At 42.3% G+C, this 14,306-nt stretch overlaps 2 protein-coding genes and 1 long non-coding RNA gene across 14 annotated transcripts in view; 1 reads left to right on the top strand and 2 right to left on the bottom strand.

Moving 5' to 3' along the window:
* BCAP29 (B cell receptor associated protein 29) overlaps positions 1-14,306 on the bottom strand; it is a 920,634-nt gene that overhangs the window by 132,616 nt on the left and 773,712 nt on the right. The window lies entirely within an intron of this gene.
* SRPK2 (SRSF protein kinase 2) overlaps positions 1-14,306 on the bottom strand; it is a 101,937-nt gene that overhangs the window by 30,252 nt on the left and 57,379 nt on the right. For all 12 annotated transcript variants that reach the window (XM_083701458.1, XM_083701463.1, XM_083701459.1 and 9 more), the window contains one exon: positions 5,497-5,651. In XM_083701458.1, coding sequence (XP_083557584.1) covers positions 5,497-5,651 — 155 coding nt within the window. The remainder of the gene's footprint in view (positions 1-5,496; positions 5,652-14,306) is intronic.
* On the top strand, positions 8,329-13,576 carry LOC310826624. The gene is made up of 2 exons (XR_014555900.1): positions 8,329-9,593; positions 10,174-13,576. It is a non-coding gene; the product is annotated as an uncharacterized lncRNA (long non-coding RNA).

Raw genomic sequence — 14,306 nt, 5'->3', positions numbered from 1 at the left:
AGAGCACCAGGAACTGGAGTGGGCCAGCAGACTGCCAACTGGCCATCCCTGCTGTACAACCTAATTATCAAGATGATTTTCTGCTGCACCACCTCAATTTTGAGCACAGAACATATTGTATCCAAAGTTCAGTACTAAGTCTCACAAGAGATCACACTTTTATTAAATTACATCAACACTGAATCAAGTATAATTCAAGCCAATATTTTTTTAAAGGAATTTCTGCTTCTGACTTTGGGCTCATCCACAACTCTGCTAGTCCAAGCACTCTCCCCTGGGCGGTAAAGGGACCCCTGACCATTAGGTCCAGTCGTGACCGACTCTGGGGTTGTGGCGCTCATCTTGCTTTATTGGCCAAGGGAGCTGGCGTACAGCTTCCGGGTCATGTGGCCAGCATGGCGAACCAGAGCGGTGCACGGAAACGCCGTTTACCTTCCCGCCGGAGCGGTACCTATTTATCTACTTGCACTTTGACATGCTTTTGAACTGCTAGGTGGGCAGGAGCAGGGACCGAGCAACGGGAGGTCACCCCGTCGTGGGGATTCGAACTGCTGACCTTCTGATCAGCAAGTCCTAGGCTCTGTGGTTTAACCCGCAGTGCCACCCACGTTACTTGCAGTATTGAGTGGTAAAGAGCGGGTAATCCAGGGGAACAGAAAGCCTCTCAGTCCCGTGCTTTCTAGGAGCAGGACAAGCAAAGTGTGGACGAGCCCTTAAACTAACTACTTCAGATGTCCAAAGTTGAGCTTCAGCAGCTCAATTCACCAAACAATAGTTTGGCGAAGCTTATCTATCACTTGGCACTTTGTCTGAGTAATGTAAAACATACAATGGTTTACTATTAGCTGACAAGCCAGAATTAAAAACCACGATTCTACATCATGCTTGCAAGCTATGGTTTGACATGACATCCAAATTCAAAAGCCACATTTAGGGCCATCACTCGCCTCCACAGGGAGTTGCAATGTAAACACATCAATGATAAGTACATGGAGAACAAAAGCATAAAGCACGACCACCCCCAACACACAACTCATCTTCAATAGTCTAATATTGCTATAGCGCTGGCTTTTACTGATTGTTTCCTGCATGGCAGACGCTGCAAAAAGGTTTCCAGTACACAAGAAAGAAATTAAAATAAAAAGAGACCCCAAACTATATGGCCACAATGCCAACATGTTTGCTATCAACACATGCAGACTGAGAAAAGCTACATGCATAATTATGGAATCCTAAATCCATCCTGCTCAAGCCTTTTAATGATGAACTCAGCTGTGAACCACTGTGTTCTTAAGTTTCATTCCACTCTTCTATCCAGCCCTCAACTGAGTACAAGTTCAAAGGTTGCATACAGGCACTTTAGGATTCTGAGTTAGCAATTGTGGTGAGACAGTAGTGAGAGAGGGCAGAAGATTTCCAAAACCTGCTACCTAAACTCCTTTTAAATGCCATGGATTGGGATTTTCTGCATGCAGGCCCTTTACCAGAGAGCCATATTCATATTCATACTTCAATGCCAGTTGCTGCCATCCATAAACAGTAAGACTTGATTTACCGTATTTTTCGCACGATTGGACGCACCGGACCATAGGACGCACCTAGTTTTTTTTGGGGGGGGAAATAAAGGGTGAAAAAATTCCCTTTATTTCCCCCCCAAAAGCAGGTCAGGGAAACCGAACCAGGTCGAGGAACAGCGGGATAGTGGCGCTGCGCCTCCCTGCTGTCCCCCAAGCTTGTGGGGCTGGCTGATGTCTGCCTGGCGCGCGGGGCGCTCTGCTTTCAGGGCGCCCGACGCTCCGGGAAGCAGGCTGCTATCCGCAGCGTGGGGAGCCCTGTGGGGAACTCCTGCAGGGCTCCCCACTCTGCGGATGTCTGCCTGGCGCGAGGGGCGCTCTGCTTCAGGGTGCACCACCCGCCGGGCGGCAGCCTCCTATCCGCAGCGTGGGGAGCCTTGCGGGGAGCTCCTGCAAGGCTCCCCACGCTGCGGATGTGTTCCTGAAGCGCCGGGCGCTCTGCTTTCAGGGCGCCCGACGCTCTGGGAAGCAGGCTGCTATCCGCAGCCTAGACACGCTAGCGGAGCGCTAATCCCGAAGCTTGGGGCGTGCAGAGCTCAGCGCCCCCAAGCTTCTGGGTGCCGGCAAGGTCTAGACGGCTAGCGGAGACCTTGCCGGCACCCAGAAGCTTGGGGCGCGCTGAGCTCCGCATGCCCCAAGCTTCGGGATTGATGCAGCGCTCCGCTAGCCGTGGGAGAGCTGGGTCTCCCACGGCTAGCGGATAGCTTCCTGAAGCCTGGAGAGCGAAAGCCTGCATTTGCTCCATAGGACGCACACACATTTTCCCTTGCTTTTTAGGAGGGGAAAAGTGCGTCATATGGTGCGAAAAATACGGTAAATCATTTTTTTACAGAAAGACTCATTCTTGCTGGTATAATCTTAATACTTACAACCAGATGTAGGTTTCATTTTTGGACTAATAAATTTTCAGTGTAGTTTTTACAGTTATACCAAAAATTACTGATATGGATATACTATTAGAAATACATAGACAATTATTAAATTGTTTATATTTGGACAACTTTTCTGCTGTACTTTATTGGAAGGAGAAAAAAATCATTTCCTTAATAACGTTTAAACAACTTGTAACAACTTAAACATTATAGCATATGTATCCATGCTTGTTAACTGTAAATGGTTTAAAAAACAACAACAACCAGACTGAGTTTTAGCACAGGTGAAAAACTTAAATCAAATCCTTATTTCCTGATGAATAGCCTTTGGACTATAATGCTAACTTAAATAGAAAACTATCTTTAGAAAGATTTTTCCTCCAAAAGCATTTTATTTTAAAAATCCGATTTTAAAAAAATAAATCCAAAATCTTTGATTTTTATCCACCCTGCTCTGCAATTTTCCATGACAATGTCAACCTGCTTTTACAAACACTGCTCTTTCCGACAGTTAAGAGGAAGGGAAATCTAATGAGGAAGGTTTTTTATAAGCTATGGAGTTGCGATGATAAAAAAATTCAGCTTGATGCTATTCGTCTTTAAATAGGTTCCACAGGATCATCTATCTGTTAGTAGCCTGAACTGATACACAAGTTAGGTTTCTGCCAGCATTCAGCTATGAATGGGCGCAGCTACACTATCTGGATGAGGAGAGATAGTACTGGAAAGAAAGTGATGTTTTTGGACAAAATGCTCAAGTGACAATTGTAGGGGACTTTGAAAGAAATTAAGGTAGAGGGGCAGAAACTTTCCAGAGACCAGTGCCTAAAAAAACAGGAACATGCTGACAGCTGCCCTAAGTGTTTCAGGAGACAATTAGTCTGCTCTCATGAGTAGACTAGCCAATGATAACACGGTAGTACAAATGTCACCACTTTGCAAAGTAAGGAAGAGTGCTTTCTGATCACATCCAGGGACTCTGGTAGAACGGAACTGAGACAAAGAACAATGTATGCTTGGAGCCTCAAACCAACATTTGGCACAATGCCTAAATTGAACACTGTTACATACTAAGGGTTTAGAGTGCCTGGTACTGTGAAAAAGAACAGAATCTGAAAAAGTACAAGGATTTCAAGATACAGATCAAGGACCTAGATCAGTGGTGGGGAACCTCTGGCCTGAAGGCCTGATTAGACGCAGCAAAGGGTCCTGCTGTCCCACACCAGACATCATTTATGATACTGGGTGTGAAGCAGATTAAAGATGTGGCTATAAAGGAACAATCAAGAACCTTAAAGTATGCTCCCCATTGTTCCTTGGCAAACAGAAACTGTATTTGGCCTTTAAATTTCGCAGAAGAAGAAAACTCTGCTGGGATGAGTTCCACTCAGGAGCTCCCAACTGAAGCCGATCTCTGCCAAAAGCGGGGTGTGAAGCCACAGCCAATTGGCAGTGGCTGCGAATCCTGCTTCTTTTGCCAACATAGTTTTAAACCAAGCCATGTGGGTAGAGGAGCATTTAGCAAGCCAGTTTGCAAAGGAAAACACTTCACCTAATGCCACTATGATTAACAGGAGGGTGGATCTAGTTTCCCACTCTTGAACTAGATGCAGCTACCTCCAAGAAAAAACACTTCAGAACCCCAGTTGTAACACACTGGCCACACATCACAGCGGCTTGGATCACATTTAAAGTAAACTAATCCGAACTATGGCTTACCAGGGCCACACAAACAAGATGGCTCCTGGAGAACAGCTTGCGGCCACTTTGCTACCCCACAGTCCTTATATCTCAGCATGGCGCAGCAAAGTTTGGCTTTGCCCCATGCTTTCTAGGCACAGGTTGGAGCGGTTTTGCCTGTACCCCGCTGCTTCCCCCCGGAAAACCTGCTCTTTAGTGCTAAACTGGAACAAACAGCAATCCGTGTAAAACCTGGTTGCTGTTTGTTCCGATTCAGTGGTAAACCACTGGTTTTCCTGGGGGAAAGCAGCGGGACAAAGTGTCATCTGAATCCCATTTCAAAATTAAGCTTTCTCTCCTTAACCATGAATCAGGTTTGTTCTTGGTTTGATCTAGCATTACATGTGACACAACTGATTGCTTCACTACACTGATTGCTTCACTATATATGCTTTGCTGCAGCACGTAACACCAAACCTTGCAGATGTACAGACAAGCAGCAGCACTCCATATCCCCATGCCTTATATACAAATTCCTGAGACACCCTAGATTGCCATTATGTGCTGCTATTGCCAATCCAAGTGAAAATGATTCCATAAATACTCCCAAATTTGTTTGAGAAGCCCATGCTTCAAAGTTCTTAATAAAAGTTTTGGGGTTCCCTGGCTTCATTTTAATCCAGGCTGGTGAAGGGCTTATTAAACAATGCTAAACCAGGTAATGAGGAAGCCAAAGAATTCACATACAAGGGAGGAGACACAGAGTGATAGGGAGTGCATAATTCTGTGGCACAGTTTCCAATCTCAATTTAATTTTTACATCTACACTGGGCCATTCTTTATACCACTGTGTTTTCTTCAAGTGCTGGCATTCTATTTACACTGCCCACCATGTTAATTTCTGGCTATCTGTTCTAAAGAGTCATTTTTCACATTTGTATCTTACTTCATGTGTAGAATTTATGCTCCTACAAAGCATACAAAGAACCAGGTTGTGCACCAGGGGGTGCGGGGAACGAGTCGTTTGGAAACAACAACATTGGTCACCTGAAAGTGTCTCTTTAAATCTGGCACGCCAAAGGTCATAAAGAGCTGTTGTGCAATTTAGCTCTGTATTGAAAATAATGTGATGCTTCATATGACGACTGAATGCTCTTGAAGCAAAAGGAATAGAAAAAGCAGAGATTACTCTTCCAGAGCATCTCATGAATGTACCAGTATTCTTAGCTGGCAAGTGCTGGAAATTCCTGCCTTTGTGAATTGGATGAATGGGAGACATCCCCAGAGCTGGACCAACATTAGCAAAGACAAGAGTTGACAGAAAAAATAATAAACTCTTCAGGCTCTGCAGTTTGCTCACACACACTAACCTTTGCAATAATCTGCAGGGTCTTCTTGCTCTTCATCATCGGATCCCAGAATCTCCTCCTCTGGCTCTGGAGGGGCTGGCTCTGGCAAAGGTGGTGGAGGAGGTGGCGGGGGTGGTGGCGGGGGTGCAGAGGGAACTTTCTGTTGAGGCTCTGGCCTACAAATGCAAAATGGTACATTCACTAAATTATACTCTTGCCAAAATTACCATTTGAGCACTTTATATTTCCTTTCTTGCCATTTAACAGTGCAATCCTAACCATGGCTACTCAGAAGTAAGTCTTATTACATTCAATAGAGTCAGCATTTGGAAACATCTCAAAATCCAAATTCATCTCACCGTCAGGATGAGAAAGAGCAAGAACTAGTACATATTTAACATAACCTGGCTGTGAGCACCACTATTTTCCTGCATATTGGCTACAAACAATGGCCCTGACAATGCTAAGGAATATTGCAAAATGTAGTGTACAAGAAAAATCTGTTACAAACACCAGAGTAGGATACAAATGGGCCTTTGAAGATGAGTTCCATCTTCATTTTTACAAAGTTTTGAGGAGTATGTTAAAGGAACACAGCATTAACAATATTTGAAATCAGCATAGCAGATTTTTAAATCTAAAAGAGGATCTAATTCATAGATTTCCTTCACAGATTTTTATAATACCAAGCTAGCAAATTAAGAGATTTATCCAGCAAAACGAAAATCAAATAAGCCAAATATTTAAGACGGCAGCAAAAGAGAAACAAAACCCTAAAGATTTTTTTGTTAACTCAAGATTTCTGTGCAAATGTTTCAAATACAGAATTCTTTATTAAATCAGCCAAATATTTATATGAGAAGAAATCTACAGCAAGTCATGTTTTCAAATGGACCTACTGCACCCCATATGCAAAACATGTTAGATTTCCTATATTGTTTATACAGTAAGTTTTGTGATGAAAAGATAAAGCCAAGTCAAACTTGCTTTCTTAGATAATATTCAAAACAAGGATCTCCTTAAAAAGCAATTAAGCAACACTAACAAAACTTGTTGAGTGGTACTGAAGGCTATTTTGTATAATTAACTATACATTTTAGAAAGTAAAGCATATTCTATGGTGTTGCCTGACAAACCTGATGATGACTTGAGGAGCATGTTAGAATATAAACACATTGCAACTGAATTAGAGTATCAAAATCTTATTCTTCAATTATGACAATGGATTAAAGACAATCTATGTTAGTATACAGTTGCAATCAAAATTATTCAACCCCCAATACAAATCAGGTTTATTATAAAAATTTACAGACTTTCAGCTGTTTGCAATGAGCAAATTAAGCAAAAGCAATTGAAATAGGTCAACCCAAATGATGCTTCAAGTGGTTTCCTCAAATTCAGGTGAAAATGCAACTTATACTGCAACTTAAACCTGATTTGCAATGGGGGTTGAATGATTTCAATTGCAACTGTATCCTTTTAATAAATTCACAACTTGGTTCCTTCTTAAAATTGGACAGAGGGTAGAAAGCACAGAAGGAATCGTGATGCTCAGGCCAGTTATGTTTCAGATGTCACACAAAACCAAGATGACAAGGAGCCTTTGACTGACGCCACCTATGTTACCAATGATGCCTTCACTCCATTCCTAGTTTGGAGCAAACTATAGTTGAAGACTCTTTTGGGGGGGAAGTTCTTCCTCAGGCAGAGGCAAACTCGGCCCTCCAGATGTTTTGAGACTACAGTTCCCATCATCCCTGACCACTGGTCCTGTTAACTAGGGATGATAGGAGTTGTAGTCCCAAAACATCTAGAGGGCCAAGTTTGCCTATGCCTGTTCTTCCTTATATAGGCCTGGAGCAGACTAGTGTGAAACACCTTTCTTTCTCATTGATGCCACAACTGTGGGCAAATCACAGCTGAGTACAGAGCAAATCTCTCTTCATTCAACTACCTAATCCTCTTCCACCTCAGCATCTCATGCCTGAGGAAGGATCTGAAGTTATCAGTTTGTTAGACGGAAGATATAGTCAAAACAGCACAATGGCAGCAACTTCCCATAGATTATGGAAGAAATCAACTCATTAATAATATACACACCCATTCATAAAATCCCACCAACCAACAAAATGACTACATGAAAAAATTGCTCAACAATTCTTCCCAGCCCACCAATAAATAAAAACTCGGTTTCAGATTTAACCAATCTTGCATAACACAGGAGACAACCTCACAAACTTAAATTTTCACAAGAATATATAATGCCATATTTAAAATGCTTTTTACATAATAATGCTAATATATTTCAGTAGGTTGCTGTTCCATGTATTTTAAGAAGGTGTGAATTTTTTCTGTGCACAAAAACAGGAGTAATAGTATATCCAAATAGCAATACCGTATTAATATTGCCTGCTATACTCCAGTGTTCCTATGGCAACTGGCTCAGATTTCTATTCCCATCACCAACTGCCAAAGACAACTCTATGTAAGGAGAAAAATGGCTTTAAGTGTGTCTGTTCAGAAAAACTTTACCAGGCAAAGTTAAAAATGAAAGCTCTGGAATTTTGGGTCTTGAAAGATAAAGCACTCTTCTATAGTTCCCATGTATTTTGTCATAATCAAACTCTAAATCAAAAAATTGACTTACGTTACAGGATTTTTGACCATTATCATCAGGGTGGGTTACAACATTAAAACACATTATTAAAAACATTTTAAAATGTTATGATTTTTTCCACCAGTCCAGACAGACGCACACAAACAAACACATCAGGTAGTGTAAATACGTGCTGGTAGAATCTGAACTGCGTTAAAATAGACTAGGAAAAGCCTTATTCTCTAGGGAAATTGAATCTAAACTACATTTCAAAACCAAAGCACACGTTGCAAGCATAAGTATATGTCTGCAGTAGAAATGTCAGTCACTGCTGCCAACCATCTCCCAATTGGATGTTTTAAGGAGCAAACAGGACAATGTAATTCAGTTTCACTGGGTGACATCCAGCACAGCATATGCAGGCACTTGCTAGTGCAATGGCACTTTCCCTTTCTTTTCACTCCAGCCCAGGGGACTCCAAAACCTGCTCTGGGGGATAAGGGCATGCACAATGGACCAAAGGAGGAAGAAAAGAAATGGTAAGTTCTGCTGTACAAGCTGATTTTCACTGCTCATACAAGGTGGACATCTTTAGAGCTTGCCACTTTGTATTAGTAACCATAAAATTTCTGGGTGAAAATAACCTTTTTCCTTGGTTTTTCATTTTTACTTTTCAATTTTACTTTACAGTGACTACTTTCTTCAGAATTAATTCTTCACTACACTGCATTAGTGTTAAGCTGCACTTACTACTTCAGCCTTTTAGTGGGCTTTAATTATCATACTCCCACACTATTATCACTGTTTACAAACATTAAAAACTCCCCCCTCCAGCTATTCTTGTGATTAACAGAAAAACACCAACAACAAAAAATGTTCTAATTAGTTTTGGTTAAATGCTTGCTGACTTTGTCTATAATCTTGGATCTTCTTGCATCCTCAAATACCTACTTCAGCTTAATTAAAACCCTTGTATATTAGTCTGATACCCCAATGCAGGGCATACTTATCTTTACATTAAATTTGCCAATGTGTTTTACTTGTTGCCGATAAACAGTTCTTTCTGATCTTAATAATGAACTTTTTAGTTCCAGGGGCATTTGGGAGAATTTATGGAACAAGAATGTGTGAGTATAATAATAACATGTTGCATACTTCAAAGGATTGAAACATTTCCTTTTGCTCCCAAGCAGAAACAAGGAATTGTATACTTCCAAACATGAACTGGCTTTCCGCTTGACCCTGCTGAGACGGTCACAAAAAGGAAAAAGGAAAAAAACTAGCTAAATCTCTCAGGATCTGTAAATCTACTCAACCTCTCCCCCTTCTCTAGCAACAAGACGAACATCTTTTCTTCATTCAAAGTGCTACAGCTAACTGTTATTTTGCCAAAGCTTACTTTCAAAGAGACAAAATTATTATTGCCTGCTGATTACATGTTCCTACACTGGCTAGCATTCTGTTAGATTGCTCCTGTAATGTTTGTGTAGGTATTTTGGTTAGGGTGCTCTCCTGGTTAGGAGTATAGCATCTAGATCAAGGGAAGTAATAGTGCCACTGTATTCTGCTCTGGTCAAGACCTCACCTGGAGTACTTTGTCCAGTTCTGGGCACCACAGTTCAAGAAGGACACTGACAAACTGGAACGTGTCCAGAGGAGGGCAACCAAAATGGTCAAAGGCCAGGAAACGATGCCTTATGAGGAACGGCTAAGGGAGCTGGGCATGTTTAGCCTGGAGAAGAGAAGGTTAAGGGGTGATATGATAGCCATGTTCAAATATATCAAAGGATGTCACATAGAGGAGGGAGAAAGGTTGTTTTCTGCTGCTCCAGAGAAGCGGACACGGAGCAATGGTTCCAAACTACAAGAAAGAAGATTCCACCTAAACATTAGGAAGAACTTCCTGACAGTAAGAGCTGTTTGACAGTGGAATTTGCTGCCAAGGAGTGTGGTGGAGTCTCCTTCTTTGGAGGTCTTTAAGCAGAGGCTTGACAACCATATGTCAGGAGTGCTCTGATGGTGTTTCCTGCTTGGCAGGGGGTTGGACTCGATGGCCCTTGTGGTCTCTTCCAACTCTATGATTCTATGATTCTATGGTTCAGATTGGAGTGCCACCTTCCCACCATGCCTGTTCCATTTTGGACAGCATAAACAGGCAAGTAGTTGCCTAAGGTTCCTTTAGTTAAACCCCCAAAGATGCTAGGTGAAAAGAAGAAAATAAAAGGGCCCTTCCTTTTGTGCCCCTAATAGGCCAGATAGCTACTGCTCCTCCAGTTGCTTTACTTATTAGTATCACAAGAACCACAGAGGTGCAATGCTGTTTCAATGCTCTTTCAACAAGAAGTACAACTGACTTGTGCACAGCCCCGCTTCCTTCGACAAGCCTAGTGGGAGGCAGGCTACACAGATTTCCCTTGGAATGGGAAATACTCCTCAAAGACATATGGATTCTGAACAGTCCAAGCCTCACCAGATAATGGTCCAATCATGACAACAGAATGCATTACACTACTCGTATACTAAAACCAAACCAAACCTCACCAAACCAAACTCATCCCAGGTCAGAGACTGGTCTCCCCTGCCTACAGTTCTACATCCTGACTCGGGGAGGGGGGGGGTGAGGCCCTGCCCTGTGACTCCGTGAAGTGTTGACCTAAAGGAATGAAACCTTTAGGATGATCCCACCTCCTAGGGCAAGGTCTGGACCACACCCACACCCCAGCTGTACTGGCTCAGCCAGTAATCAAACAGCACCTACACTACAATTAATAGTATGAAAAGCCGCACTGAGAAAAATTGGGTGAAAAAAACTTCATTTAATCACAATTATAGTGTGGCATGTATGTAGGAGGAAAGAGAACCTAGTGGGTGTCGTGCAGGTTTCAAGTTGCACCTGGGACTGATGGGACAAAGAAGAAAAAACAGCTGATCCCACATGGGCTCCTATGGGAGGAACAGTAGGATATAAATTCAGTAAAGAAATAAATTGCTGAAATTATAAAATCCAGCAGTTTGACAGATCTGTCTCTAGCCTTAACCAAAGAACTCGGGTTCCCTGTAAGAAAGAGAACAAAAACAAAGAGAAACATGGAGGTATTTTATAGTAGCAAAGCTAGGAATTAAATTTTATGTGGATAACAAGGTAAAAAGTAAGATTGACAGAAGCCAAATAGCAATACCCTGTGGCTGGAGATAACATAATCATCAAAAAAATAAAAATACCATCTTGAAGTAAAAGATCATCAGTCCATTTTAGGAACTCGATCCTGAATGCCTAAACTTTGTATTCTTAAGGACACAAAAAGCAAGTAAGCTGTGTTGGACCATAAGAAAATCAGACCATCGGGGTTTTTGCATGGATCTACATGGCTTCCTTTGTTTTGTGGATGTCAAGGGTAAAATTATTCATGGGCAGAGAGCCAGTGTGGTGCTGAACTAGGGCCTGAGATACCAGGGTTCAGATTGCCACTCAGCTATGAAGCTCACTGAGTGACCTTGGACCAGTAAAGCAATCTCAGCAAAACCTACCTCCCAGGGTTGTTGTGAGCATAAAAAGGAGAGGAAGCACAATATATGGGACTGTGATGTCCTTGTTTCAGTTCACATACTATTTTGTAAAGTATGATTCACCTTTAAATGCAAACTGGATTGAATTTCTCGACCTCCCATATAATTAACATGGACAAGGGTAGTGTTCCTACCCTCTAGTCAGCAGGCCTGAGACCTCTGGAGTGTGTACACACCCTACTCTCTAACTGATTCCAGTCAATTCAGCCTGATGACATACCTGTTGATTTACAGCCCTTAAGAGGGCAGGAGGGGGGGAACCGTACAGGAAACACTGAGCAACCCAACCAGAGAATACCGCTAATACAATAAATGCATGAACAGCCATTAAGGTTAGGACTCACACCTAAAAGGATGTGCACGAAAACCCTTTGGCGTCCCAATCACACTTGAGCATTCACTGCTTGCTTTAGGTATGGTAAAAAAGGCTATCAATACCTTTCTCCTCTTTTCTCTTAGGGAAAAGCCCCCTCCCAGTTAACTGAAGCTTTAAGAGGAATCCTCATGCAAGAACAAAGGTTCTATTTTATTCTAGTCTTTTGCGGGTGGCCTTCATTTTCCTTGGTTTTCCCACCCCTCCATCTTCATTATTTTGAGGTTCTGAGGGACCTTGTATCCTACCAGTGCTTTTGTTCAACCTCCATGACTTTCTCCCAAGGAAAGTTCCAAACGTTATGGAGCTCAAGGGAAGGATTTGCCTAGCCCCGTTTCTCCATCACAGTATTTTCCTTGATATTTCTTGACAGCATGCTACACTCTGTAATCTAAGGGTGCCTAGACCTTTGAGAAGTCATAAGGAACAATCCAAGCAACTACAGTGTCCCAGCGCAAAGGAAGATCTCAAGATCTAAGTAGAACCCAGAAATAGATAATGTTGCCACTCGGGCTTCCTGTCACTTTCTAACCCTCCAAGCAAGTATGTCACAAACACTGCCCCAGGTAATGTCATTTATATTTGGCTTCTTTCTCTAACCTGAGTCAGCTCTCCATATGTGTATCTGGTGCTCACCGCCTTCAGATTTTCTTGCTTAACATTAATTTCCCATCTCCTTTCTTCACCTGCTGCTCTGTCTCAGTCCTTTCCATCTCCTCCTTCTATAGATTTAGTGAAGCAATTATCAGTCCAATGTGATTGCTGTGCATGTAGCTAATATGTGTATTTTGTAATGAAATGAATATTTAATTACTTTAAACTCTGATTCATCATCTCCTTGGGCTTTTTTGGGGGGAGGGGGAGGATATAAACTTAATAAATAAATAAAATAGTGTCTTGGAAAATCTAGGTTTTGACATGGCACATCATAATTCTTGGTTTTAATACTTAACACATATTCCTTGGGTATACATTTGAAGCAGAATATTTGTGTAGACAAGGACACATGGTAGCAAACTGATGCTCATCCTACGGCCTGCCAAGCCATTTCAGGTCCTCAGCTCCAGGACAGATTTTAAGGAAGATGTTGGATTAGAAGCAACACAGGCACATTCTGAAAGTACAGAATGTTATAGTATGCTTCATTAAAAGTCAGCTAGGAAACTGTAGGAATGAATCAATCTCTCATTATTGAACCTGCAGACCACCCTGGAAGTTTCTGCGGAAAGGTGGCTTGTGAATTCTCTAAAACAAACAAACAAACAAACAAACAAACAAACAAACAAACAAACAAACAAACAGTTTTTCTTCTTTTCTACCCACCAGCCTCCTATCCAGGCTTGGGATGATAACCCATACATTCCAGAATGTCACAGGAGATACAATAAGTTTAAAACTATTGGGAGCCAGCTCATCAGCGCATTAACATTATTTCTCAACAGTACTTTCTAGCATGAAGGCCTATCTAGCAATTGCTATTTTTGGATTCTAAACCTTGATTCTTGACTACCCTGGTTCACGGTACATAAGACTGTTTTCCAAAGCTTTGTAAAACGTGACTGGTGCAGAATGCCAACAGCCACCTGCTACTGGGGTGAGTATCCCCGCCCCCACCCTGCCCCGCCCCCTGCGTGCACCTTTGAACATTTTATTTAAGGTTTTTACACAAACATGTCAAACATTAACATTAAGGGGTAGCCATCTTGGCACACATATATGTATGTTACATGATTGCATTGGCTTTCAATTGCTTTCTTGGTAACAAAGACCTGAGCAAGACTATCTAGAACACTATCGGTTCTTATATTCCTCATCATAGTGTTGTTTTCTTGGGCCACAATCCAGCTCAGAGGAAGAGGAGGCAGTGCCTGGGGCGCCATATGCCCAGACTACCCAGGCCAAAAGGTGTGCCCTTCCTTGACTGCATCTAGGCAGCACTCATCCTCAAGCAATAGAAGCCAGCAACTGCAAAGTTGGGCAATGGCCTGTTAAAACAAGACATAGCTCCTTAGAGAGCGTAGGGCATCTGGTCAGCTAGCTCTCATAAGACTGAACCATGCTGCCAAGGCAACAATTCACTCCTGGTGAGTTTGGGCCTACAGGGAGCTCTCCATGATTCTGCTCAACTGTCTTCTGCCCCGCCCACTCTTACTTGGTTGATTCTCTGCAAGACCTAACAACTCTCCTAAAAATGTGGGTGCCCCGGACTCTATCTGACACCACCATCCTAGACCCCAACCCAAGGATAGACCAAATACACAGTAACTGCAGTGAGAAATGACATCTGAACTTCAA

Source organism: Podarcis gaigeae (assembly GCF_964106915.1).
Source record: "Podarcis gaigeae genome assembly, chromosome: 10".
In the NCBI taxonomy this organism is placed as follows: Eukaryota; Metazoa; Chordata; class Lepidosauria; order Squamata; family Lacertidae; genus Podarcis; species Podarcis gaigeae.
The sequence above is the reverse complement of the archived record's forward strand: the minus strand, read 5'-3'. Positions and strand labels throughout refer to the sequence as shown.